Source organism: Quercus lobata, chromosome 10, assembly GCF_001633185.2.
Source record: "Quercus lobata isolate SW786 chromosome 10, ValleyOak3.0 Primary Assembly, whole genome shotgun sequence".
In the NCBI taxonomy this organism is placed as follows: domain Eukaryota; kingdom Viridiplantae; phylum Streptophyta; class Magnoliopsida; order Fagales; family Fagaceae; genus Quercus; species Quercus lobata.
Window position 1 is genome coordinate 1,094,266 of NC_044913.1, and position 27,956 is coordinate 1,122,221.

The 27,956-nt window shown below is 33.1% G+C and overlaps 3 protein-coding genes across 5 annotated transcripts; all 3 read right to left on the reverse strand.

The window, feature by feature from the left end:
- Nucleotides 1–3,386: 3,386 nt before the first annotated feature.
- Nucleotides 3,387–4,533, reverse strand: LOC115964059 (CASP-like protein 1F1). Its single transcript, XM_031083352.1, has 3 exons — nucleotides 4,167–4,533; nucleotides 3,942–4,065; nucleotides 3,387–3,759 (listed from the first exon to the last, which is right to left on the reverse strand). The coding sequence occupies exons 1-3, from the start codon at nucleotides 4,364–4,366 to the stop codon at nucleotides 3,553–3,555; spliced, it is 531 nt and encodes a 176-aa protein (XP_030939212.1). The 5' UTR covers nucleotides 4,367–4,533; the 3' UTR covers nucleotides 3,387–3,552.
- A 10,718-nt stretch (nucleotides 4,534–15,251) lies between these two features.
- LOC115963932 lies at nucleotides 15,252–21,714 on the reverse strand. Of its 2 annotated transcripts, XM_031083180.1 has the most exons (7): nucleotides 21,391–21,405; nucleotides 20,985–21,062; nucleotides 18,783–20,472; nucleotides 18,396–18,647; nucleotides 17,314–17,394; nucleotides 16,311–16,832; nucleotides 15,252–15,509 (listed from the first exon to the last, which is right to left on the reverse strand). In XM_031083180.1, the coding sequence occupies exons 3-7, from the start codon at nucleotides 20,046–20,048 to the stop codon at nucleotides 15,453–15,455; spliced, it is 2,178 nt and encodes a 725-aa protein (XP_030939040.1). In that variant the 5' UTR covers nucleotides 20,049–20,472; nucleotides 20,985–21,062; nucleotides 21,391–21,405; the 3' UTR covers nucleotides 15,252–15,452. The 2 variants fall into 2 exon arrangements, with proteins under 2 accessions (XP_030939040.1, XP_030939039.1); XM_031083179.1 differs by lacking the exon at nucleotides 20,985–21,062 and having other exon boundaries at nucleotides 21,391–21,714.
- Nucleotides 21,715–24,267: 2,553 nt separating this feature from the next.
- LOC115963428 (ubiquitin-conjugating enzyme E2 27) lies at nucleotides 24,268–27,939 on the reverse strand. Of its 2 annotated transcripts, XR_004085827.1 has the most exons (6): nucleotides 27,545–27,939; nucleotides 26,815–26,863; nucleotides 25,133–25,292; nucleotides 24,934–25,023; nucleotides 24,499–24,691; nucleotides 24,268–24,413 (listed from the first exon to the last, which is right to left on the reverse strand). XR_004085827.1 is itself a non-coding variant. In XM_031082423.1 (5 exons), exons 1-5 carry the CDS (start codon nucleotides 27,720–27,722, stop codon nucleotides 24,584–24,586), a joined length of 585 nt encoding a protein of 194 aa, XP_030938283.1. In that variant the 5' UTR covers nucleotides 27,723–27,939; the 3' UTR covers nucleotides 24,268–24,583. The 2 variants fall into 2 exon arrangements, 1 of the variants encoding a protein (XP_030938283.1); XM_031082423.1 differs by having other exon boundaries at nucleotides 24,268–24,691.
- Nucleotides 27,940–27,956: the final 17 nt, after the last annotated feature.

Below are 27,956 nucleotides of genomic sequence, written 5' to 3' on the forward strand. Positions count from 1 at the left end.
GATCATGGTCTCCAAAATCTTTAGTAATGAGTTTTGATAATGACACTTTATGGATGATCGTTTTTCTAAATATTTGGTGTCGTGTTAAATATGGGGAAAGGTTTGGCTAGATTGAGTACATGAGGTGGACCATGTGTTTTTTTTTTTGAGAAAGAGGTGGACCATATGTTGACTATGTGTATAAGTCTTATTGCATTTTAATGGGTACATACTAAATTGAATAGTAAATAGTAAATTTTTAATTAGAGCCATTAAGGACAAATCACCTTAATTTTTAATGTTCTTTTTCTCTCTTTTCCGGTTTTTTTTTTTTTTTTTTCATTTATTTATTTTAATAGTGTGAATTAAAAATCAATAGCAATACTGATAAATGATATTCATATGAAGATTATATTATAATGATGTTCTTAATGGACAGAAAATTTAATATAAATCTCAATTATGTTTATTTTGTTGTTTGGGTGATGGTCTAGAAAGACACATGCTATAGGTTCATCAATAGCATAATATGTGGACTCCACAAGTATGTAGGACCCATATATTGTGACAAGAATAATACATTTGCTAGATGCATAAAATATTTTTCCCTTTGTTGATGATCATTTTGGGAAGCCCAGCAACATGGGCAAAAATGAGTTGGTAATTGGATAGAAAAGCCATTAAGCCCAAGTGGCAAGAATAATGGATTATAGAGCCATAGAATAAACAAATGGGCCTTGAGAAAGCAAACAGGCCTAAACGAGCTTGGAAAGAGAGAAATAACAAACCCATGGACAGTATGTGATGTAGAAAAGTGAGAATGAGCCACAGCAGACCCAAAGTAATGAAAGTAAAGAAAGTAAGGGGTTGATGGAAAGTCCATGAACCCCAAGAATGAAGGATAAAGTAATTGGGACAAGAAAGCCCAAAGAAATTAGTAAAAGCCCATGGGAACACATGATTAGAAAGAGCCAATGATGCCCAAGGAAAGTAAATGGGCCAAAAATGCCCAAAAGGAAAATGGAACACAGGAGCCTGCAAGCAATGTAACCAGAAAGCCCAAGTGACAATACTAAGTCATTTAGAGAAGAATAAGCAATAAGCCCAAAGAGGCCCGACAGGCTTGGGTCAAATAATACCACAGCAAGAATAGTAGAACAATATGACAGGAAATGCATAGACTACAGAAAAGAGTAAGAGAATGGGCTGAAGGAGGAAAAGCCCACAATCAAGCAAAAGCCCAGTCGCCGAAGGGAGCAGGCCTTAAAGAATGAGAAGCCAAAAAATGGCTCACGCCATAAGAAACCAAGGATGGGCGGCAAAATGTGCAGACAAGCCTCCAGACCACGTCGAACGCATGAGCAGCAAGCATATTTTGGACATACATGGAAGTGAAGCACACACAAGACCTAAACATCACCAGCCTGTACCCAACCAATACAGGAGGTGGTGAGGTCATAGGTCAGAGGTAAGAGGGCATGGTTTGGTGGTGGGGAAAAGGGAAAACCTATTCTAGGGTTCCTGCTCAGGCTCTTTTGGGGGAAATGTTCTGCTGGAATGACATACCACCTAAAGGAAGCACGGATGAGTTGGGACCACTAGGTGTATGCCATGAGGGATAGGAAGAGAGAGAGCACCCACACCGTAACAGATAAGAGTGTCACGGCAAGCAAACAAACAAAATAGTCTTCTTTGTCTGGTGGCACAACCAGCACAAGTAAGTGGTGGTGGCTGAGCGACTGGCAAACTAGTAAGTGGTCGGCAAAGCACCCAGACCAAACAAAAATTGTTAAAGGCTAAAATGGTAAAATCCGTTCATGACAGGCACTATTTAAAGGACCTTTACCATGCACAGTAGAGTGGGGGGCATCACGAACACGATAATGGCAACCTCTAGGAGAGAATTGCAACAAATAAGAAAACAATGAGATAGAAAAGGAAGAGAAAAGAAAGAAAGGAAAAACTAGAAAGAATAGAGAAAGGGGAGTATAGAATGACAGGCATGTGCCAATAGATTGTCGCCTCTCTCCCTCTAACAGTCCTGCTCTCTACGAAAAGCTAAGGATTCTTTTGGGCACAAGCCATTCAGACCCATTTCCCTTAAAGTTATTAATTTCCACAGCAGGATTTTTCCTGGGAGATTATTCGCATTGAGGAAAAATGGTTTTCCCTCTTTGGTCTTGGTCCTGTGACATAACTCAGCACATTAGATTAATCTTTTTTCCTTTCTTTTGCTAACTCGTGCCTCACTAATTTATTCCCACTATTTTCTTTACAAGGTGTTCCTTATTATTGTGATTATCATTTTAATTGGGGATTATTTGTTCACTTTATCTAAAGGCAAAAGCACTTTCTTTTATTATTATTATCATGTCTACTTGCTATAACCCGTCCGAAGCAACTCTGCCTACTATTGGCATGTTCTTGGCAAACGAGGCATAGTTTGTATACAAGCCGGACCAAAGTGAGTTGCAGTTGGACCGATTTCAACTCCCTAACCTAGAATACTTAGGCCCAGTACAGTAGGAGGCAGCCCAACCCAACATTACAAAAAGGCCCTCCACACTCTTCAATGGATAGGCTTCAAAGTTCCAATCCATTCCTAGTTGAGCAATATTTCCCAATGTAGAATGTGATATTTTGTAAGTAATGAACAATTTGTTTGGGTATTTTTTTTCTTCTATCACTTAGAATCAATCATTTTGATAAGTTATGGCAAAATTTATATTCCTTGACTTTCTCTTATTAGAAATACCATTGATTATTTTCAAAACTACCATAAAAGCAAGAAGTAATACAACTGCCATAAAAACAATGCCCTTTTCCTTTGTCAAAGATATGCATAATGCATGCACAAATGTACTTTGAAGGTTCCAACCATGGTAATTCAAATGATCCACGCTGCTTTTTTTTTTTTTTTGGTTGGTGTTTCTCATTGGCCCCATGTTTACTTTATAGCAGGCTCAAGAACATGCATATATTTGTAACTTAAAAAAAAAAAAAAAATCCCACTGTCAAATGTTCTTCAAAGAGACATGAACCTTATAAAGTTTCTTTTAAACATTATAGGATTTGTAACTTAATTACCATATCTTTCAGATAAAATCCTTGAAGTTGTGTCCATCAAATTCCTTCAAAAGACAGGTTAAGAAGAAGTTTATTGACAAGAGAAATGACAAAATAATGTTCAACAAGAAACAAATACAACCAGGTAAAGTAAATGACAAATTTTTTGCTTGGTAAATAAGGGAGGTGTTGGTGGGGGGTTCGAACCCAGACACCAACCACCATAAAGATGTCGGTAGATGACTACCAAAAATTACCAATCAAAGACTTGGACTTGCATCATGTTGAACTCATTTTTCATTGCATATGGGGGAAAAAAAAGAGAGTAGAAGAGTCAAGAAAATGTTTCATCTAAAATGGGGATTCTTTACTTTCACTAAAGCAGAATCATAGCATTACATAATTTTATATTATACAATCATCAATATCATCATCATAAATTACATATTCTTCTTCTTCTTAGGATACATCAGCTAAATTATTTAAGAGTCTTAAACTTGAATCAGTCTAAGACTTGCTAGCAGATAAGATAGTAAGCATCAATAAGCAAGCGAAAGACAAGTAAGAAAGTATCACAGAAGTTGTCATCTTGTTGCAGAATTTGCTCACATATTCACAAATTGGCATCCAACCACTATGAGTGTTCCCATGTCGTCCAATGTACCCTTCAGCAGTTGCGGCCGCGGATCCAGCAAGAACCAACGACGTCATAGACTGTCACAATCAAAACCAAAAAAATTACACCATATTCATCACCTAACAATGATATATATCTAACATCCATGACATTTATTTTTGTAATAAAGTATTAAACAATTATTCGCATTAGATATTTACAATAGGAGACTTGAAAACAGGCAAAAAGATTAAAGAAAGAAGAAGAAAAGAACTCATACCAAATCATGAAGGAACAAGTAGTAGAACTTGGCAGGGTTTGAGCCTTGATGACAAAGGAAGAAAACAAGGAGCAAAGATAGGATAGAGAGGACACAAACAATAGCATTTGCAAAAGCAAAGAACCTGCATATAAAAGGTTGAATAAACAAATATGAGGCCCAAATTCAAGTAATTCTTTTTATCTTTTAATAAATTTTTTTTTTTGTATGAAAATTTAATCTTACTTTAAAGTAGAGGAATAGCTATATCGAGCTTCAACGGGGACACCAAAAGCCTTCGTTGATTGCCGGCTAGTTAGCACCACCCATGTTGCAGCCAATGTTAAGGCAATTGTCATAATTCTCAGCCCAATTTGGGCTCCAAGGACAAGCTTTTGGGTTTTCAGAGGTGGGTTTTGTGGAACCTTGGCTTCAAGGCTAGACATTGTGAGAAAATTGGGTGAGAGAAGAAAAAAAGTTGTTGGAGGCAGAGCAAAAACAGAGCAAGAGAAGAGTAATAAGGAGGAAAAGAAGTGCTTAAGCTTAGGGAAAGTATAGATGGATAGAGTGTGAAATTAATGGGAGTATTTATAGAAGAGAGAAGTGAGGAACCTCTGTAGGCCACAATGATGATGTGAGTATTAATTTCAAGCACAGAAAGTGTTGTGGTCTCTATTCTCTTAACATTAAAACATTAGACCAGTCAAGTGGATCTCATATTGCTATAAGGTCTTTGTATGGACAACTCAACTTGGGTTTTTGGATTATTAGGTACACATTATTTTTTATAATTTCTTTCACAACTTCTTAAACCGGCAAGTTGTGATTTTAAATAGGGGTTTAGGGTTTGGGGATAATTATTGTATAGCATTAGATTGACTTTATTGATTAAGCTTAACACTGGAATAGAGTGGACTATAGTTATTGTTATAAATTGCTTTAAAGGGAAATGTAAAACTAACAAATAAAGAGAATAGAAAGTGAGATTAATTTTTCTTCTAGAGGGGAGGTTGACATTAATATTTTAACGGATTTCCTCATGCAATTAAATGCTGAATTTATTCAATGCCCTTTTTGTATTGCACTTTTCATTTAAGGTAAGAGTGGATCCAAGATTATTTCTATGAATTTCTCAATAAAATAAAATAAAATAAAATATTTCTATGAGCAATAATTTAGAGTCACAAAATATTTCATCTAGTAAAAATTGCAAAACTTTTGTATGTGCCGGGCACATGTGACACGTCTCAGGACTCACATGTCAGTGAGACATATGTCCCATGCGCCTTTTACTTGTCAATTTAACTGTTTTGAAAATTGTTGTGTTTGTAGCATTACTCTTATGGACGAGAGAAGAGAAGTGTAGTTCTTGTACAAAATTGTTAGTAGATCTGTCAGCTTCTTTGTAAATTGAATTCAATTTGCTGCAAATAATTGGTGAATTTAACCGAACTCTGACAGTCAGTAGTTGGGGTAACAGAAGGCTAAAATTCTCGCAGGAAACTCTTAGAATAGATATATGTACTGGTAACAGGTTGGTATTGTAGTAGGTGCAACGCTTATACATTGATTTGCATAACTTGATTAGATAATAGCTGTGTTCCAATAATTAGTCTGACTCAAGAACTGAACCCATCAATCCTGTGTTTGGTTACCAGATCACATGCTAAGGTGACCAGTTATCTGGGTGTGAAATTGCCCAAATTCAAGATTTATAACTTGCTTCTAAAATGAGTTTGTACTCGATGACATTGCTACGATTTTTTTTTTTTCATTATTTTTGTGCTACAAAGTCGAGGCTTAAGAATTTGGAGCTCAACTTTTGAATTATTATATTCTTATTTCTTACGCAAGGCCACACTAATCTTCAATTATTGTGGAGTCAATGTCAGTTTAGTCTAAGAAATTTAGCCGTTATTTGTTCATGACATCTGATTCTGCGTAATGTACAACAACTATGGCAACTATGGCAAGTGCATTCGCTCATCCATCTATATCCAGTGACAGAGTCAGACTTCTTTTTGAAAGGGAGCCGCAATTAGTAAAATTTTATATATAATATATGAAAATTATAAGAGAGGAGATGAAAGTTTTTAAAAGTCAGAGGGTTTTCCCCCTCTCCCAGGCCGTAAATATATCCTTTTGAGTTGGGAAATTTAGGGTTGTAAATGAATTAAGTTGTTTACGAACAACTTAAGTTCAATTCAGAAAAAAACTTGTTTATATATGATTGTTTAGCAAACAAGTCAAACTCAATTTCAAACCTAATTTTAGGTTTGACTATTAAACAAGTCAAATTCAAACATAATAATGTATTCGTGAATAAGTTTGTGAAGTTAAAATATTTTAGTTATAGTTTTACTATATATGGGAAAATAATAAGCTAATAATCAAGTAACTTGTGAACAAGCTTGAGCTTGTTCGACAAGAAAATGAACTAAACTTGAATATATAATCTTGTTTCGTGGTGAACTCAAACTCGCCTTGTATTCAAAATAATATCAGATGAACATGTCTAAACTTTTAATACTAAACTTGGTTAGGCTTGTTTACAGTTTTAGAAGAAGTATCTCTTACCAAGTCACACGAGTGAATGCCATGAAATTTTATTTTATACTCGTTGTTTCCACCAATTTCTTACATTTTATATACTCATTATATTGTTACATAAATAATTTGGCATAATGGTTATAAGTCTAGTCACAATGTTGTAAAATCTCTTAAAGTCAAATAATGGAGCTAAATTTAAATTCTACATGCATAAAAAATAATTATTGTCTTGGCTAGCAATAAAGAACAATCATATATACATTAAAAATTCAAATATTCTTCAAAAAAAAAAAAAAAAAACACAAAACACAAAACAAAAAGAAAAAACATATTTTGAAGTGTCCATATCATAGTCCATATTGCTATATCCATTGCCAGATTTCGACAGCCCTCCAATCTCGAAGATTTCCAATAAATTGGTCACATATATGAAACTTGTATTAAATATTTCCAAATTTCCAGACGAAGATGCTTTATTTCCAGTGGTTCTTTTCAGAGGTTGCAAATGAAAGGAAAGGAGTCTCTAGCTTCTAGGCAAGTCTATTGGGCTCTGAATTCAATCCTTAGCCACATTGATTGTGGAATTGTGGAAAGTAACAAAGCTTGTAGTTGTGGTGGCCCGCTTATTTCGTTAACATGTGCAAGTTCGGTCTAATTTGTGGTACACATCTTAGTCAAGCAAATTTTCTTGTCCTTTTCTGCAGCTACATTTATTTCCATATTCAATTTTATTTTATCTTGTTTCTGGTGCATGCATTAATGGTATGAAACACTCTTGTATGCATGGCCATGAGATATTTACATTTTAGGGGCTGTTTGGTGGATGAGTTTAAACTTATATTTTCACATTTTAAATAATATTTTTACATATTTTTTTATCTACACGTATTTTAAAAAACTCCAAATAACAATTCTCAAACTACTCTATCAAACACCTTTAGATCACTCACTCACACTTTCAAGAACAATCTTTCATCTTAGTGGTTTTGAAACAAAAAAAACAGGTTCATAACCTAATCCAACAATGACTGTTATAGCCAGCCAGCTAGATGCTACAAAGTATGGCAAGCAATCGAATATAATTATTAGTTAGTATTATCAATATAAGATAATATTGTTGAAACAATATTTAAAATACACCACATGGACTTGCAAATGCCATGAATATAGCTATTTCCCACTTGACACTTAAAGACAGTTTCTTTTCAATATTGCTGGGAAAGTGATGGAGCCTCAGCCGCCTAGCACCATTCTTTGCTTAGTGATGATGAATATATATCTCTAACAATGATGATGACAGTGGTTCCTTTCAGAGGTTGCAAATGAAAGGAAAGGAGGTTCTTGGCAAGTCTACTGGGCTCGGAATTCAATCCTTAGCCACATTGATTGTGGAATTGTGGAAAGTAAAAACAAAGCTTGTAGTTGTGGTGGCCCGCCTATTTCTTTATTATGTGCAAGTTCATTCTAATTTGTGGTACACATCTTTGTCAAGCAAATTTTCTTCTTTTCTACATCACAGAAATTTATCTTGTCCTTTTCTGCCGCTACATTTATTTCCATAGGGGTGGCGCCACCTTAAGGCAGGGTGGTCCTAGACCACCCTGACCTGAAATTTTTTTATTATTATTTTTTTATATATAATAATTTTAAAATTTTTATTTGTCTACCCTTTAAAAACAATTTGGAAACACCCTTAGTTTATTTTTTTTATGCCAATAAAATTAAAATTTTCTCCATAATTTATTCTAAATTCAGTGGATAAATGATTGCTTAGTTGTGTACATTGAAAAAATGTAGCTTGTAGCATTGATAATGCGACTATCATGCACCAATTTCAAAATATGAAAACTCGTAGAAAGCAATTGTAAACTCTATGTATTTGTGTATTTTTTTTTTGTTATTATTGTTAATATATGAATTTTTTTTTATTAGATCGTATAATTTATGCTTTTAAGAAACACTCTGAGAAAAATTCCTAGAATCGCCACTGTATTTCTATATTCAAATTTATTTTATCTTTTTCCTCGTGCATGCATTAATGGTATGAAACACTCTTGCATGCATGGCCATGGACTATTTACATTTTAGATCACTCACTCACACTTTCAAGAACAACCCTTCATCTTAATGGTTTTGAAACAAAAAAAAACAGGTTCATAACCTAATCCAACAATGACTGCTATAGCCAGCTAGATGCTATAAAATATGGCTAGCAATCGAATATACTTATTAGCTAGTATTATCTATATAAGATAATATTGTTGAAACAATATTTAAAATACACCACATGGACTTGCAAATTCCATGAATATAGCTATTTCCCTCTTGACACTCAAAGACAGTTTCTTTTCAACATTGCTGGGAAAGTAATGGAGCCTCAGCCGCCTAGCACCATTTTTTGCTTAGTGATGATGAAGATGATGATGATGACATAGGAGCAAATAAATCGTGTCAAATACTCATAACTTACCTTCCAATGCTGTTAATCCTATAGCTATAAGAATAATATTTTATGGCAATTGGGGTTCATTCTTGATGCATTTCATTCGGAATTTCTTGTTAAATATTAGGGTCCATCCCTTGATAAGAAAATCATATTAGTTCTCTTCTGGATGTAACTTTATTAACTGGCAGTGTAAAAAGAGTATAAAGTCTACAAATTTCCAAAGCAACTTGTGGTACAAGCAAAAAAATGCAAAGCAACAAAATGCCCTTAACAACATTCAATTTGTGGTGATTCTTGATAGTTCTCTTTTGGTGCTCCAATTAATCTTCCATCAAGCAAAATTTCCAATCAGCTGCCTGAAGTGGCTGTGGTTAAGCATGTGCCTAATTTTCTTGTGGAGGCAGTTCTTTCTTCCAAAAGATACCCATACAACAAAGAATCAGTTACGGACAAAGTTTAGCTACAAAATTTGTTGTAGCCTAAGATTACAAAATTGGTTGTAACTTAAAAGTACAACATTACTCAATATCTTTTTATTGGAGGTGAATTTTGACAAATCCACCATTGGATTACATCTTCTTTTTATGTCTTCTATGCTTGCAAAATTTATAAAAAATTAAAAATCAATAACTATGCCATCAACAAATTGTTTAAATTGCATGTTTTGTAGTTTAAAATTATGCATAAAATATAAGCTTATAAATTATATAGTAAATAATATCTAATTGACACAAAATTTGACATGTATATTAAGAGTATAAAGAACATATAATTTAATGGTTAGATTTTCAAAATATATAGTAATATTTATTTTATTGAGTAAGGTTCTGGTCTTAGGCTACAATTAATTTTGTAGTTAAACTTTGTCCATTAATCATTTAATAAACTTTAGATCCAATAAATTAGTTCAAATTGGTAAAACTTCTCCTTTACTAATAGGTTATGGTTTCAGAATTTGTACTAACTTTAAATTAATTTCAATATTTCCTTTTTGTTACTATTTTTTTTTTTTTATTGCCAATGAGATCTTATACTACTCAAAGCTTATTATGTTTTAGTGGGTGCACATGGTTAAGAGAGAGAGAGAGAAATAGGGGAAAGAATTCTTTTTATATTTCTATCTGTTTTTATGTACAAATAAAGTCCTATATTTATCAGCACACTTAAAAGCAATGAAGAAAAAATATGAGTGCTGTACAAATAATAATATTGGGTCTAGCCTTTGGGTCGACAATTAACCAAACTAATATTCTAATAACAAACACTAGATATAACCATGCAAAATGCTTAATTTAGCTGGCGCATATATAATAAATATACATATATATATACACACACACCATCGTCACAAGTAACTGCAAAATCTATTTTAAGGTTGCAGTATCATGTTAAGATATCAAATTGTAGCTTTGGATAATGGGATTCTCATATCTTGTGGTAGATCAAAATATTTAAACTGGAATAAAGAGGAAGATGAGAAGTCCCAAAGTGTTGTACTCCACCCTTAATTGGAGCATATTAGTAGTGTTTTCATTTCATTTTATTATGAGAATGGATCTTCTTGTTTTCTAAATGTGATTTATATATGTGCCTTGATTGCGTTAACTTCATTCTACAAATTAGATTAGTGAGTGCAAAACTGCCAAGGGAATATATATATATATATATATATATATATGTTAGACATGTTATACTCCAAGACTTTCATATTGTGGACGTAAGCCATCAGACCGAACTACGTAAACCTTTATATTCGTTCTATTTTTCATATTTTCGCTCATCATTCAATTGCCCACTATCACACACTTGAAGCTGGTAGCATGGGACCGTAATGGCTGAATTTTGATTCAATTCAGTGTCACATGAAATTGAATTGAATTTAACAACCTGTGTTGGGATATTTGGTTCTTGTATTGTGGTGGTTCAATACATTTATACACATTCGCATTGTATTCACACGAAATGAGAACGATCACTCTTTGAAGTCCCATTTGGGTATATCTTATTATGGCACAGTGTACAATGGATTTAAATCACAAGTGCTTCGAGCTTCCAAAAAAAAAAAAAATCATATGTGCATTCAGCTTATCTCTTTATTTGATTGAAAACAATGGCAATGAAAATTAATCGTGTTTTGGAAGAGATAATGATCATATTAGCATATATATATATATATATATATATATATATGGGAAATGTTAAACAATGCTCTAAGGGCATTGGTCTAGAAGCTATTTTTAGAAATATTTTATTGAGAGAATGATAAAACAATAAATGTTGTTAACAATTTTTTATATTTCCCATTAAGTAATGTTAAAATTTTTCTATTATGGTCTATTAACAATTATCTTAATGGCATTTTCGTTCATAGGACTCTATATGTATATAGATATCATATGGATAAATACTAAATGATACCATGAACCTTGGATTCCATTCCAAGGACTAATTAATCCCCTTAAAATATTATATACTACAACAAAAAAGAAAAAAAAGAAAAAAGAAAGAAAGACATGCATAAATGTCATGCATTGGAGATGGTATCTTATGACAAGAGCAGCTCAATATACTTTGAGACCTAAGACAATAAATTTAAGTGAATTTATTTAAATATTTAAATATTTTTTTTTCATTTAATAATCATTAGTCTTTCTTTTCTTTTCTTTTTTGCGATTCAAAGTTTTTTGTATTTAGGTTTTATTTAGTTAACCCACTTAAAATTATATTATGACAAGCAGATAATAAATTTTAAAGTTTAGAACGATAAAATCTAATTTAATAAAAGCATTGTAGCAACTTCAATTAATAATATAATCTACCATGTAAGAGAATGATTTACAAAATTTAAAACCTCAAGTTGTTAGGAAAAATAGATTGTCAATGATTATTAGGCACATTCATAACAATTTTTTTTTTCAATATTATTTTAGTGAAACTATTTAAGGTTTCAATTGGTTTGGATTTTTATTGACTCAATATTTTGAAGGTCTTCTTAGTGGTGGGGGAAAAATAAAAAACCCACCTATATCTTTTTTCTTTAAAAAAATGCAATTATTATTCTACAATTTTGAGATTTTTGAGTACAATTTTGAGGGTCTTTTTGTTTATGTGATAAGGGATCATAAGATCCTTTCTAAATTTTTGGGGAAAAGTGGGCCTTAGGCTAGGCCTTGAGCTGGCCCTGTCCCATGACACCACCCTTTTACAATATAAGAGACTCACATATATTATAAGAGAAAGATCTCGTGCAAGCATTTCATATATAATTTTCTAACAATGCAAAACGCACATTGTTTCATATATTAATCTAACCATGTAAAAGGCATATTGCTAAATTTCTTTTTAATGGGTGGTACATTGTTAATTAAAGGGTATAAACAACACACGTTGGATTGAAAGGCTGAAAATGACATGCCTTTGGTTAGACAAAGAAAAGTGTTGTTGAATGGATGGCAAAAACAACACGTCTTTGATCTAGTAAAATAAATTATAGGTCTTTTTTTTATTTTTTATTTTTTATAATTTGAATATGGTTATTTATTTATTTTGAACAGAAGATTTTATCAAAACAAACACAACAAATTACAGCCAAATGGCCAAATATCATTATTTAACAAAATACGTAGGGATCTACCATTGTTTGCGAAATAATTAGAGATTTATCACTTTTTTAAAACTCGTGTTTGTGTTCCATGAAAAATAACCACCAATTTTTTATGTAACTCAATTTCTAGAAACTCGAGTTCCATAAAACATAGCATGGCAAACTTGAAGGTTTTTTTTTTTTTCAAAAAACTCGAGTTATACGATAAACTCGAGTTTCAAAAGAGTGGTACATCTATATATATTTCCAAAACAATGATAAATCACTACATATTTTGTCAAATAGTGGCATTTGGCCATTTTCGCCAACAACTTACAACAGAAACGACAAACACAACAAAAGGACCAGCGTCCTTCTCAAGAGAGCAGCCTCCAAGCAAGGAGGACAAGAACCAACGCCAATAGACCCCACGAAATTATAGCTCAACGACCATTTTACAAAACAATGAGCCGCACCATTTGCAACTCTAGAGACCCCACTAAAAGATACATTTTGAGAACGAGAAACCATAAGGAAAATATCTTGAACAATATTCCTAATTCTCCAAGGAACAGTGGAATCTGAAAGGCATAAAGCCTGATAGCAAATGAGTGAGTCTCCTTCCAAAACAATTGAGCCAAAATCTTTACCGATTGACATGCAAACCGCCCATCTCATTGCTTCAACCTCCGCTTGGAGAGGAAGGGCGGTTTCCACTCTTTCGGAGCAAGCGAAAACCAACTCCCCTCTTTAATTTTTGGTCACAACAATAGCAACTATGTGATTTGAACCCACAGCAACATCTGCATTAATTTTAATCACGCCCCTACTTGGTTTAACCCAAGTGGATTGAGAGGACAAATTGAGTATGATTTTATGATTTGAAATCCCTTAACAATTCAAATCTTATAAAAAAAATTATAAGTTTATGGGATGAAGATCTAGATTGTTCTTGATTTCATGGGTTAAAATGGCCAAAAAAATAGAAGCCCACATGCCATGTCAATGTTAATTTAAAAAAAAAAAAAAAGACTTATTAAAAAAAAAAGCCCAAAAAAAAAAGCATGCTCTATCTAATAATTTATTGATGAAAATTTTGGCTTAAGCATCTAGGATCTCTAATTCGACTATAATAAATTTGATCAGTTAAGCTAATTAGATCCAATGACAATCATAAAATTTTGTACTACTCTTTCAAGTCTTAGTCACAACTCACAGGTGACAAAGTAAAACCATTTTTTTTTTTTTAGCAAAGTGACAAAGTAAAAACTATGGGAGTCTAATATACTTCATCTAGAACCGCAGCCTCAACAATGACATCGGAGCTAATTGGTTTACTTCTTTTTTTCTTTGTTGATAAAAAAGCTTTGGTTTTATTTATTTTATTATATATATATATATATAAGCTTTGGTTTTCAATAGCACGTAAGTGATTGACTAACTTCTTCTCAAAAAAAGAAAAAGAAAAAAAAAAAGAAAGTGATTGACTAACTAACAAATTAATATGCAATAATCATCACATTATTATAATCAAATATCAATATGCAATAAAAAAGACAATTATATTATAATATAATATTATATTAATAGCTCTCTCTCTTTGAATTTCAAGTAAATATGTGATCCGAATTGAATGCATAATCATCGCATTATTATCTATTGATTTTAGTCGAATGAAACATTGAAACTGACATTTTTATTCTTGTTTGTTGAGATTAATAATGGTACTTTTACTTGAGAAACAATTAATAGTGTATTTAAAAAGGGGAATCATGATGGAAAACATTTTTAATATTTTTTGTTGAGATTATTAATGTTAGATTTTTTCCTTTTATTTTTATTTATTTATTTATTTTTTAGATTTGAATATGTATTTAATTGTTTAATCCTGAACTTTTACTTCATGTTTCAAAATGACCCTCATCCATTGAAATGTTTCATTTTGGCCCTTATACTTTTAAGTTTGGGTCAAAGAGGTCCCAACCATTAACTCTTATTCTAAATTTCTCTATCTCCAAATAGATATAACAAAAAAAGAGTAAACAAGTATTTGAATAAGTAATCTCTTCCCTCCTTTGTGGATTTTGTTGAGCAATCTCAACTCAAAATCATAGCAAGAGTTAATAGCAAGGACCTTTTTGACAAAAATTTAAAAGTATAAGGACTGAAATAAAAAATTTTAAAAGAAGGGACCATTTTGAAACATGAAAAAAAAAGTATGCGGACTAAATATGTAATTAAACCTTCTAATTCTTTTTTTTTCTTTTTTTTTTTAAGAATTTAATATCGATTTATGCTTTTGGTTTTACTTATACGTATTTAAGGGGTCTAAAATGAAGGCTTTACCTTGTGAGGTGCATCCCATTCACTTTATGGTAATAAATGCGCTAAAAATGTAATTCTTAAGTTTTGATAGGGTGTCTTAACCTATATATATATATATATATATATATATATATACATACACCATTCATAACTAATTTTCATATACCATAAAATCTTATGATTCTCAATTCAATTTTGAAGACTTCTTTTCATTCGAAGTAAGATCCTGATTTTTAACAACCTTACTTTTATCTGATAATGAAATGAAATGCTACATGCATTTGATGCTGCAGAACACAAGTGCACCTCACACAATATTAAGCTCACCTCTGCTTTGGCCAACAAAAGAGACTCTTCCAGTCTTCCCACTAAAATTTTTACTCCCTTGGTTTTGGATGAAGAAACGCCAACAATGGACTCTAGAGTATGATTAAGAACATTGAATCAACTAATTAATGAAAAAAGAATCATTTACAGATTGAATGGGGGAATTTACTCAAGGATAAGATCACCTAATTATATGTACAAACTGTGTACATAGGCTTCTCATCCAAAAAAAGAAGAAGATGTATGTACAGGTACTACATATATCTAACCATCTGAAGAGGAGAAAATGAACAAAGCAAATTTAGTTGCTGGCATCAAAGTATTTTGGGTCTGAAGGAAAATGATATTCCACATGTAACTGCAATGTAAAAACAACAACAACAACAACAATGTCATAAGGACATGCTAAAAGAAACATTCAACCTGACATATTTGAATGTATAGTCAAGAGCATTTGCTGTAACTCTTTATTCATATTTAACTCTCAATAAATTTTTATTGAATTAATATTTTAAAAATTCCACTTATTTATTTATTTATTTATATATATATATATATATATATATATGGAGAATGCTTAACCAGCACCGCTCGGTGCTGGTTAAGGGCAGAAAAGACAAAAAAAAAAAATTTGTCTGAAAAAGTCAAAAAAAAAAATTCAAACAGTACCTACAAAACTGAAAACTTGACAAACTGAAAAAAAGACAAAACTTGTGTCAGAAAAAAGTAAAAAATTTTGTGCTTAACGGGTACCTAGTGGGGAAGAGGGAAGATGAGATTCAAACCACAGACATCAATCACCACAAAAGATGTTACTACCACCTGAACTTTGTTCTTCTTAATATGCATGACAAATTACATGTTAATCAGAAGTTGATTACTGTTCAACCCATAATTTCATGTTCTATGTATAATTTTAAAACACAAAAAACTTGAAATTTAAAAATTTTATAGATGAGATAACCATTCATCACTAATCATCTTAGAAATTTTCAAGAATAAAGTTCAATAGTGGATTTTAATATACACATCTAATAAAATATTAAGTGGTGTAGCATAACTAAAAGTTACACCAAGTATTTTTGAACCTAATCCTATATATAAATGTATATATTTATGTTTGTATGTATGTATGTATGCATGTATGTATATATAGTACCTTGCCCTCATCAGCATCTGTATGGCGTTGGGGGAAGACCACCCTCAAATCATTATACAAGTAGAAGCGTCGCTCTACTTCGACACTCATATTCTTCATTGGTGGTTCAGATAAGGAATTGGTTTGGCACTTTTGGACTGACCTTGAACATTTCTTAGGTAAAGGGCAACAAATACGGAGCTGCAGAGCATAACGCAGAACACCAGTACCAGTGGCATTGTCATTGATCTTTGGAGGGCTGTGTTCAGATTGGCTTTCAGTTATGTGATTTCTATTTGATGGAAAGTTGTCCTCCCTGCCAGTCTTTTTATTTTCACCACTGTTAAATCCACTACAATGCAAGGTCACAGCATCAAACCCATTTGAATTAGCATCACTGTTGCTAAGCTGCGTAGTATAACTAGTGTTTTGGATCAACGAGGGCTTGGCATCATTTTTCAAGTCAGGACCTTTAGGTCTTCCATTCGCAGACACAGATGTTGGTGCAGAAGGTGCTAGAGAGATCTTTTGCCGCAGGAATGTCTTTCATTTTAATCAATGTGAAGAAGGAAAGGATCATCATAAGAATGTTAAGTCACAAATAATAAATAAGTTTAGAAAGAAAAGGCATATTCCACATAAAATTTGACATGAAATTTTAGATTCAGGTTTTCACCCTTTGTTTTCCTTTGACAAAAGAAAAGAGAACTCCTCGATTCTGCAACCATGAGGATGCAGATCTATATTATAGTCTTAGCATAATTTTATGATTAATGGAAAAATGCAGAGAGTGGGCTACTTAGGGTATGGGAAATTTCAGGTAGAGATCAACTCAGGATCAATGATATTAGTGATACAGCATATATCCTTTGTTAAGTTACTGAAATATGACATGACTTTATTCAAATCCACGTAAAAATTCCAAATACCTGTCAATATAGTTGTTACTTAAACCATGTGAAGATAATGGAAAAATTCAATAGAACTGAGTAGAAATCACATTTTTTTTGGTATTGGAAACTACCTTGGTACCAGCTGGCATGTCACTCAAATCATAATTGCATAAGAAGGTGTGGATGGGTGTCTTTTCCGGGTTGCTGAGAACCTGCCATAAACAATTCAGTTCAACAGTTTATGATGGTTTTCTCTTAAGCTGTACTGTCATCAGATATCATCCATTCTATGCATTAATGCGCAAATAACATAAAGAAGTTGACATTATGGTAATCAATTCTCTTATATTTCATGAATCTCATGTAAGAATAGCCATTGTCTTTTATGACATACATGGACACAAGTAGCTTGGCAATATATCTTGCTGGCAGACAGTTTTGGCACCAATTCTTGCAAATTAAATCATTGTGTAAGAAACTTCAATTTGGTGGGACACAAACAAAATAAGTGAGTTGCATTTAATCATATAGAAGTTAAAGCATTGGCCACAAAGAAGCTGACAGCATACTCAATTCTTTTACAATCTATAGACAAAGAGCCATGCTAACCAACCAATGTATTGTAATCAAGCAGGTCCTGCATGTGTCAACCTCAATTAAAAATCTTCGAAACCTCTATGCCTAGGTATCCATGTTCTTTTCCTTTTGAGAGACTTTGTTCTTCATGCATGGTTTTTACATACCATCTCCATTTGATAGCTGTTTTTCACACATAGAAGTCAGAGCTCCATGCAGAATTGACAAAGGTTTTTTTTTTCAGGGGTGGGGGGGAGCAGAATTGGAGGGATGAGAAAGAAATTTTCATGTCATTAAACAATGAAATTTCAGATGTAACCTAGGATTATGGTGGGACTTAATACCAACCTAAACCCAATGTTTCCAACACCGAGACTAAAAGTTCCCCGTCCTCTCTGCTGCAAATTATAAATATGATTGTAACTTTCTGCTAGATTAGGAACATATAGCTCAAAACAAAGAGATCAAAACTCTCTATGCCACATTGTCAACTATTGCCAATTTCCTAATAAATCATAGAGTATCAAAACTCTCTTAATGATAAGGAGCAATTCAACCTAAATTCAATGCATTGCTCTAGATACAAGTTCATATGTATAACTCGGTAATTATAACATTTTGAGGGCTAGCCACTTACTAGCTGTATACATCCTCTCATTGGTATACGTAGGCGGCTCTTTTCTGCTTGTGGTTCATCAATGTTAGGGCTCCTTTTCATTTTTGTGCTTCTGCACTTGTTTGCTGCTTTATTAGCAGCAAGATCAATTGTTGAACAATACAACAAATAGTTATCTCCTTCCACACTTGTTACTGCAAATGGAAGTTTTTGTGATTTTGGTGAGAAGTTCCCTCCAGTAACATTCAGAACAGCAAGGAAACCATCGATCTTCTGAAATTATAAATGAAAAACAAGGAACTAAAATTATAAACAGATAATGCTAAGTTATAAAGTATAGTAAGTCTAATATGAATCAAATGCAGATATAAGGCCCTATATTACAAGACTGAAGGTACAAAAGCCAACCTGACTAATTTTTCCAGATAATAACCGACCAGACAACAGAGACTCCTCGAATGAACCAACCAAAGACCTTCTAACTGGCTGTCCACTCAGAGATTTAACCAATTTCACATGGGAAGTAAATTCAGAATCCTGACCCCAATGCTGTCCCATGCCAGTGGTGTTCTGAGGAATAAACAGGTCAAACTTCTTCTGCAAATTATCAAAATCTTGTGATGATTTACTTGGCACCCTAAAATTGTTTTTCTCGGAAGATAAATGGCCTAAGACAGTTCCATCAAGTGACTGTTCCATGTCCTTGAAAGTTATAATGCCATCATCTATCTCTGTTGTATTAACCTTACATCCTCCTGCAGATTTCACTCTTTCATGGAATTTTGGACCAAGGGGAGACAAAGACAAGGGAGGTGATATCCCCTTTTTTGTATTTGGAACTATGGCTATTGCCCCAGTTTTGGACTGGACCTTGGTTGATTCTACCAAGTAATTAAGCTCAGGAGATGGTGTAAATTTATTACGATATTGTGGCTCCTGATTTTCTAGCAATGGGCCATCAGTGAGTAAAGTGGAGTTTGCTCCACAATTATCATCCAGTGAATTCTTCCACTGGGGGAAGCACGACAGAGACCAGATTGGAGAACTGAAATAATCGGAGTCGCCTTTATGAGCTCTCTTATGCTCTTGTAACATGGAAAAATTATAAGGATCATTATCACTACTGAAATTACTTTGATAAACACCACTGCCAATGTCTGGAGAATCACCATTGAATTGATCAGGTAGAAGCATTCCATTCAGAGGTGACAATAACCGCTTCCTGACCACTGACCCAGTGGTCTCACTTGGATTATTATTGACACTAGCGACAGTAGAACATTGGTTTCCACCAAGCGCATTAATAGGAGAATTTACAGCCCTTGATTCAAAACCAACAATCCTAGGAACAGGTTTCTGAATTTTCCTTTCACTTTTACCAGGAAACCAGCCATGTTGTTCCATAGAGTTAATCTTCAAATTATGCATGCTGCTTCTACCATCTTTATGCATGTTTAAACAATCCAGTTCCTTTGGAAGGTCTGCAATAGTTCTCCTTTGAGCCTCTCCAGAAGAGGTGCACGGAATATCCACTTGCATTCGATTTCCTCCATGCATCCCACTCAAGTCACAACTTCTCGTGCCAACAATTCTAGGTTGACTTTGCACAAATGTGCTCAGTGATGCTGCCACTTCCTCAGCAATACTGCCAGAGGACACTTGAGGAAAGCCCATTCTACAGTTGAGTAGATTTTTCTTCTAAATATTCAAGATGGTCTTCTTTTACTTACCCTTCCTACTTCTACACTCGTGTATCAACTTCTACTTTCAAGTTCCAGTGAACAGCTACAATCAAGTTGCCTGAAGCTACCGATGCCAACAAAGAAAATAAAACTTCACATTTTTTTTATCCCCACTAATAAAATAAGCAAACTTTGACAAATTTGATTTCATTTCCAGGATACCAGTGATGGAGACTATGAAATCTATTTACCAAATGCATCTGATTTCAATCATAGCACTTTGATCAGATTGTATAGATAAACTTGGTCAAAAAATCAGGAATCCCAAAAGTACACCTGGGAATCTACATTTTGCCTCCATGCCAGGAAGCAGAGCAAAGTTTTGTTCATGGCTTTCCAAATATCAATGCACCATCCTGCAATAATAGTCAAGGAAATCAAGTCCGTAAGTTTATACTGATAGACAAAACAAAGACAGCATGAGAAAAACTTAAGCAACTTCATTATCTATTTTTAAAAGATGGATACAGAAACTGACATCTTCTTTTACCTTATATCCATGATTATAAAGATAATTTAATAGAACTACAATAGTAATCACATAATTTAAAATAAAGGTTAAATGATAATATTTATTAGAAACGACTGTTCATCATGCATTTACTAACAATAGAAATCATCAAATTTGATCAGTTTGGATTCATAAAATGCAACACCCATCTACTATCTCTAAACCAACAACAAATTATGAAACACTTTAAAATAGTGGCTGTTCAACAACAATGTGACTATCTGAAAACACATTTCATGGCAACCTCAACAAACGAAACCCAGATCCCAACAATGTTCCTCGACACAAACACCAACCGCAAAGAAAATTAATTGAATTATGCAATTAAAGAACCTGATCCTCCACTTTTCAAGGTACCTTTAAACCAATGTAAATAACAAATACCCAACCAACTCCAGCCAGAATCTCCTTTAGGTCCTTTTGATTGGTTAGAAACTGTAAGAAACAACAAAAAATAAATGTTTATTTTTTCAAACTAACACCCTCCCCCCAACTTAACTAAGGTTATTACAACTATTAGTTTTCACTTTGAGTTGTTCATTTCTCTGAAACCAGAACAAGAAGAAGGATAAGACCCAGTTTCCATTTCCCTTCTTTTCTTATATTTCTCCCCAACCAAACAGATTGCAACATTAAACAAACCATATCCATAAAATTGCTACTTAAACAAATAATGTCCATGACATCAAAGCTGCCCAATTTTCATTCACAAATTAACAAAAACAACAAAAGGGGGAGTATTTGTAAAAAAAAAAATACGCACCAGTAAAGCTCGCGATCATACATAAACATAAACAATTATCAAGAAAAATCAAAAACCCATTTCTCTCTCTTTGTTGTTATTCTAAAGTTTTCAACTTTTCTTCTTCTTTCTTCTCTTTCCAGTCTCTACTGTTCCCTTTGAAGTTCCTCTCATTTCCATATATCTCTATCTCTATCTTTATCTAAAACTGTGCGTGTTTGTTTCTTTATATGCAACGAATGTTCAATGTTTTATTGGCATTGGGGTATTGGTGGATGCATGATTTGTTAGTATAATATAAGCCTTCCAAAATTGAAAATTTAAAAGAAAGAAAAATGGTGGGTCATGGTTGTTTTTGCTTAGCTAAAATTTTCTGGCTGGCTGCGTTCGAAGTTTGATTGAGTACCACACTTTGCAATGGGAAACATACATGTCCACATATGACAACATGCGTTTCTGTTTGTTGTCCCAAGTTGCGGCTCTCTTTACTTCTTTTTACATTTTCCCTGTCCACGTCAATTTCTTTTATATGCCATTATTTCACTTGCCCTTGCCTTCACCTAAAAACAACATGTAGTAATGCTAATGTACCCCTCTCTACCTGTCCTATATAGCTTTTACTTTTTTTACTTGTTGGAGAATCAAGAAAGGGAAAAAATTACTTTGTGGGTGAAGATTGCACTAACATGAATGATAAGGGTATCTACTAGGTATGATTGTTTTTAGTTTAAAATGACAGTTTGTTTTTACTGTCAATTTTTTATGTACCATTTTTTGTTTTTTTTGTAAGGATCATTTAAAAAAAAATTATTTTTATACTTTTTGACAGATTATTGTTAAATATAACGAACTTATCTAATGTTAGCATATATGGAATTTCACGAGTTTAAGATGTGAACAACTAAAATTGACACAGGTTTTAGTTGACTCAATTTGAAAAAACCAAAAATCAATTGGTATTTTAATTAAAGATATCATTATAGAAGGGGTAAGTTTATATCTTATTATATTATTTTAAGGGTGGCAATTTATCTTCATAAAAAAAAAAATTAGCAATTTATCCCATATGAATAAGGCTAAACCCTAAGTTAAAGAATATAAAAAATAAAGTATATTCAATTTCTTTTGAAGGCCATTACTTCACTTGCCCTTACCTTCACCTAAAAACAACAACGTGTGGTAATGTTAATGTACCCCTCTCTACCTGTCCTATATAACTTTTACTTTTTTTACTTGTTGGAGAATTAAGTAAAAGAAAAAATTACTTTGTGGGTGAAAATTGTACTAACATGAATGTTAAGGGTATGTTTTTAGTTTAAAATGACAGTTTGTTTTTACTATCAATTTTTTATGTACCATTTTTCGCTTTTTTGTAAGGATCATTTAAAAAAAAAAAAAGTATTTTTATACTTTTTGACAAATTATTGTTAAATAAAACAAACTTATCCAATATAAGTATATATGGAATTTCAAGAGTTTAAGGTGTGAACAACTAAAGGTGATAGGGTTTTTAGTAGACTCAATTTGTAAAAACCAAAAATCAATTGGTATCTTGGATAAAAATATCATTATAAAAAGGAAAAGGTTATATCTTATCATATTATTTTAAGGGTGGCAATTTATCTTCATAAAAAAAAATGTAGCAATTTATCCCATATGAATAAGGCTAAACCCAAAGTTAAAGAATATAAAAAATAAAGTATATTCAATTTTTAGTCGGTATAAATATTCAGTTAAACAAGAAATAAACAAGTGTCTTGTAATTTATTTAATTTTTTTTTTGTTAAGAAAAAAGTCTTGTAACTTGGTAGCATTATTTCGTCTTTCTTATAAGGAGAACAAAAGTTCGAATCCCCCTTTCCTACTCATTGTAAATTGAGGGAGGAAAGAAAGACGGAGTAATAACTAATGACTAGTTATTATTTTAAATTCGAAAACAAGAATTGTTATATACTATAATTAATATTGAAAAGCAATCGTTCTCTATATATATATAAATATATATATATATATATATATATGTTTCTTTTTCTTTTTTTGTATAAGCAACATAAATGTGTTGAAAAGCAATCCATCAATTCAGACCAATTCGTCGTTCAACTTGCAGGGTATACCATTAATACCCGAAAGTAAGCGATCCACCAACCCAGTGCGACCTTTGGTTCAGCCACCTTTTTTCTTGGTGGAGTTTAATGAAAAAGTACAACTTAATGGACATAGAGACTTGAACTATTAAACTATTTAGGTTCGACAACATTGAACTAAGTTCTTTTTAATCATGTGTTCGAGTTTTCCTTTAGGTATAAGTAAAACATCTGAATGATTGTGATTTTTCCACAGTTGATGGGATAAGGCTTAGCGTGTTGCTAATGAAAGAATTAATTACATTAATTTCGAATTAAAATCATAAAATACAAGTCAAATTATAAGGTTCCACAACATTGAACCTAGAGACTTGAACTATTAAACTATTTAGGTTCCACAACATTGAACCAAGTTCTTTTTAATCATGTGTTCGAGTTTTCCTTTAGGTATAAGTAAAACAACTGAATGATTGTGGTTTTTCCACAGTTGATGGGATAGGGATTAGCATGTTGCTAATGAAAGAATTAATTACATTCATTTCGAATTAAAATCATAAAATACAAGTCAAATTATAAGGTTACTTGTACAGTACTAAGTAATTGAGTCCATCTTTATTAAGCAGGGTTGTAATGCATCGATTAAATACATCATCCCTCTTATATGTGTAAGCCCCAGAATCATATGAGATCCGCGTGCTAAGAGGGAGGATCCATATATGTAATACATGAGATAATTTCCCTCCTAAAGGCAAACTCCCAAAGTTAGGTACTTATCTAGCTTATCATCAAATCATTAGTTTATTAAAACAAGATGCTGAACATAAAACTTTCTTCTTGAATTTTGAACACTTCAATTGCACTGATAGTTATGGCAACTTACAGCAAAAGTTGCTCGACAATAAGTGAGTGTCACATGGATTGCTTTACATCAGAAGATAGATATGGTTGCAAAAACATAGTCTGCAAGGAATTAAAAGACATTAAAAAAAAAAAAAAAAAAAAAAGTCCTAGGCTAGATGAGGCAACTTAGAGATCCAAACTAAACCTTTGTATTTGTATAAATTCCAGCAATCATGGTCGGTGGAGCATAAAAGGTTGAGGAGCACAACACTCAGCACCGGGTGCACACACTAGCTAGAGCACAGCTTTTCAAGAGCCAAGTTTTCATCACCACCAACAGCTTCCAGAGCACTTCTCACATGAGGTTCAGCAAAGCCCATCTCCACAAGTCTTTGCACCTGCAGCTTATCAGGTTGCCATTGATTAAGACAAATTACAAGTTGCAAATGCATTGATTCAATTCAAAAGAAAACTACAGATAACAGTACCAACATGTATGATACTGAAAGCGAAATTCCACATCCAAAACCTTTTTCACTCATGAATATACTGACAGAAACTCACACAAGTATATGCCTTCTCTATCCCATAAAAATATTTAGAGAGAGAGAGAGAGAGAGAGAGAGAGAGAGCACCACACCTTTTCCTCAACTCCAAGAGATGATGCCTTTGCAAAAGATTCTGTCCAGTAACGAGCTGTGCCAAGAAAGGTTTGATATTCCCTAATGTACTGCATTGTCCACATACAGACTAATTTAGAATGGGACAAGAACCTAGCAAAAGAAAGAAGCATTAAGGCAAGACTGACAACAACGAATTAGCCACTGAATATTAGAGACCTGTTGTGCTACCACGGCATCTTGAGGGTCATCAGGTTCAGGGGCAGAGAGCAGTGCTTGTACTGAAAGAAGTGCTGTCTTCAGAGTTAATGCTGGACTCCATTGGTCCTTCAAAATGTCAAGGCAAATTGCTCCACTTTGACTGCTGATATTGGGGTGCCTTAACAGGTAAACATCATGGAGAAGTTATCCAAGCATTAATCATCTTGGATATGCACTGGGGAGCTGGATAATACACTCAAAGAAAGATAGAAAAGGAAATAGAAAGTTGCAGTAGATAACATCAGCTAGCATCAAGGATTCAAGTTTCACTTGAAATTGATGATTATCAAGTTCGACACCAGCCTAACCAGAGATTTAGATACTAAACTACAACAGATACAGAGTTTTACATCTTTTTTTCTTGTTTTGAACATGTATTAGCAACAATTAACTGCAAATTTGCAGAGATGCACCGTACACCATCTTAGTATTAGCATTAGTTTAAAATTTTTGATAGCTGAGTTTTTTTAAAAACACACACACAAAATGCATGGATGCATTTGAGATCCACACTGACTGGCACAAAGCAATGGATCATAAACCAATTTACGGATCATTCACAGAGAGGGAGAGAGATGCTCTATATTGGGAGTGGTTCTACATAGCCCATCTAAGAACTACATGTGCCAATTCTTAAAACTTGTATTATCTTGGGTAAACCTTAGATACAGTACTTTAATGCAGTACATTAGGTTACTCAATTAGATTCAAACGCCCTTCTCAAAAAAAAAAAAAAAGATTCAAACGCATAGCTGCATTGAATTGTCGTTGAAAAAGATAAACATTATTTGTCTTTTATAGGTCAATGCAACCATATGTTTGGATTTAATTGGAGAACCGAATGTAATGCACCTAAGGCACTATACCTAAGTTTTATACATAACCAAAATTGTACTCTCCTTTCATAAGTAATAAAAATTCTAAACTAAACAAACAAAAATTTGTACAATAGGGTGTGAGTATCACATCCTTCCAGGAGATTACAAATGAAAATTTATTGGAGCAGTAAATTCCAAGAAAGAATTACAATGGACGCTGCCCAAAGCATGTAAGACAGTTGAAAACAAAGAGAGCAGGAAAATGGATAAAAGAGTTCCTATTAAGATTTTTGTAATTAAAGGTGCACAACCAACATGCAGTTTGTTTTGGTGCTTTCTTGGTTCTTCTTCCATATCAATGGTAGATCTAGATGTCTAAAACTAACTTACAGAAAATGGAAAAACCCACACACTTACTAAATGGAATAACTTGACAATTTTCTTCAACCTCTGAAAGCTCCATGAAGATATTGAAGCAGAAATATAAGAATTAAAAGCTGACATTCCGATCAAATGTTTTGCTCTATTTATTAATCTCATTCAGTTTATTATGTATTCATGTTAAACCATAGCATAAATAAAATTTTCAACATCTAAATCCTAGGGTTTCCACTTTTCTTTAGCTTGTTGTAGAACAATTTCCAAAAGCACCATTCACTTCATTTACTCAAATAACCATCATTGTAACATTCCATAACATTACATGGACAAGCTTGTTTGAGAAAAAAAAAATTGCATATAAAACCTAGTGCCACCAAATGAATCAAGAAAAAAACTATAAATATTGAACAGAGAAGATCAAAACACATAATAATTTCCTACCAAACTTTTGTTGCAAACTGCATTTTTGGAGGCTCAAAAGGGTACCCATCTGCGAAAAGAAACCCACCATCGACACAATGCAAAGTTAATAAGCAAGTCCCACATCCTCCTCCATCATTAAAACACAACTAACAAATAGTCAAACATTATCTTAAAAATAATCAAAAATCCCAAACTTTAAAAACTTGTACCCTACACTTGTACTTTTGTATGAGCTTATTTGGTGTTTATAGTGTAAAAGTATACCTGAACCTTGAAACATGTGATGCTTCAACAAGCTGCACATTCATTCGTTTCTAGGTGAAAAATAACCTCATCCATATGAACCCACACACACACACCAATTACAGAATTCAAAACCACTTTAAAAGCCAAAAACTAAAAACCCCACAAAGCAACCTCAAAATTCTGTCTTTACCCTCGACACACTTCAAACCACAGAGACCAAAAAAAACCCATTAGACAAATTTACACCTTTTTTTTTACAATTACCCCCAAATCACACACTAATTACACAATCCACAGACAAATTAAAGCTTCAACCTTTACAAACCCCCCAAACCCAGGTCAAAATTTCTCACTTTACCCACTAACCTAACCTGAACAACAAACAAAAAAAACGACACCGTTTATGAAAACAAACCCTAAAAAAATTACATCACAAAATTGACAAAAAATTGAAAATTACACAGAACCAAAAAAAAAAAATGAAAAATTGGGAAATTGGGACCTGGCAAAGAGATATCGATTTGGAAGGTACCCCCTTCATAGGGAGTACCAATGGGTCCAGGAATGGTTCCAACGAGACGAGCAAGATTGTCGCTTTTTGGGCTCACTTTGATTCCTGATGCCGCCATGTCTCTGCTACATTCTTGTAGCTCCTTTTGCACTCTGCCAAAGTCTATCATCTTCAACCAAAAAATCAATCTCTCTCTCTCTTTCTCTTTCTTTCTAGCTTTTTCTCTCGCTCTAGCAGTACTTATAAACACACGCCCACACACAGAGAGCAACACAGAGACTCACAGTTTTTAACTTTTTTTGAAAATAATAAAAAACTAAAAAAGATAAAAACTTTTTTTTTTTGGTGCTATAATCTCAGTCTCACTGTGATGCTTTTGCTTTTGGATTGGAGAGAGAGTGGG

Coding starts and splice junctions, on each gene's coding strand:
- LOC115963932 (XM_031083179.1), bottom strand. CDS start 20,048: ATGGGCTTTCCTCAAGTGTCCTCTGGCAGTATTGCTGAGGAAGTGGCA. Junction 16,833..17,313: donor ACATGCCAGCTGGTACCAAG/GTAGTTTCCAAT, acceptor TTAAAATGAAAG/ACATTCCTGCGGCAAAAGAT. Junction 15,510..16,310: donor CAGATGCTGATGAGGGCAAG/GTACTATATATA, acceptor TTTACATTGCAG/TTACATGTGGAATATCATTT.
- LOC115964059 (XM_031083352.1), bottom strand. CDS start 4,366: ATGTCTAGCCTTGAAGCCAAGGTTCCACAAAACCCACCTCTGAAAACC. Junction 4,066..4,166: donor AGCTATTCCTCTACTTTAAA/GTAAGATTAAAT, acceptor TTTTATATGCAG/GTTCTTTGCTTTTGCAAATG. Junction 3,760..3,941: donor ACTTGTTCCTTCATGATTTG/GTATGAGTTCTT, acceptor TGATTGTGACAG/TCTATGACGTCGTTGGTTCT.
- LOC115963428 (XM_031082423.1), bottom strand. CDS start 27,722: ATGATAGACTTTGGCAGAGTGCAAAAGGAGCTACAAGAATGTAGCAGA. Junction 25,293..26,814: donor CAGTTTGCAACAAAAGTTTG/GTAGGAAATTAT, acceptor TTACCTGTTAAG/GCACCCCAATATCAGCAGTC. Junction 24,692..24,933: donor CTCTTGGAGTTGAGGAAAAG/GTGTGGTGCTCT, acceptor GATAAGCTGCAG/GTGCAAAGACTTGTGGAGAT.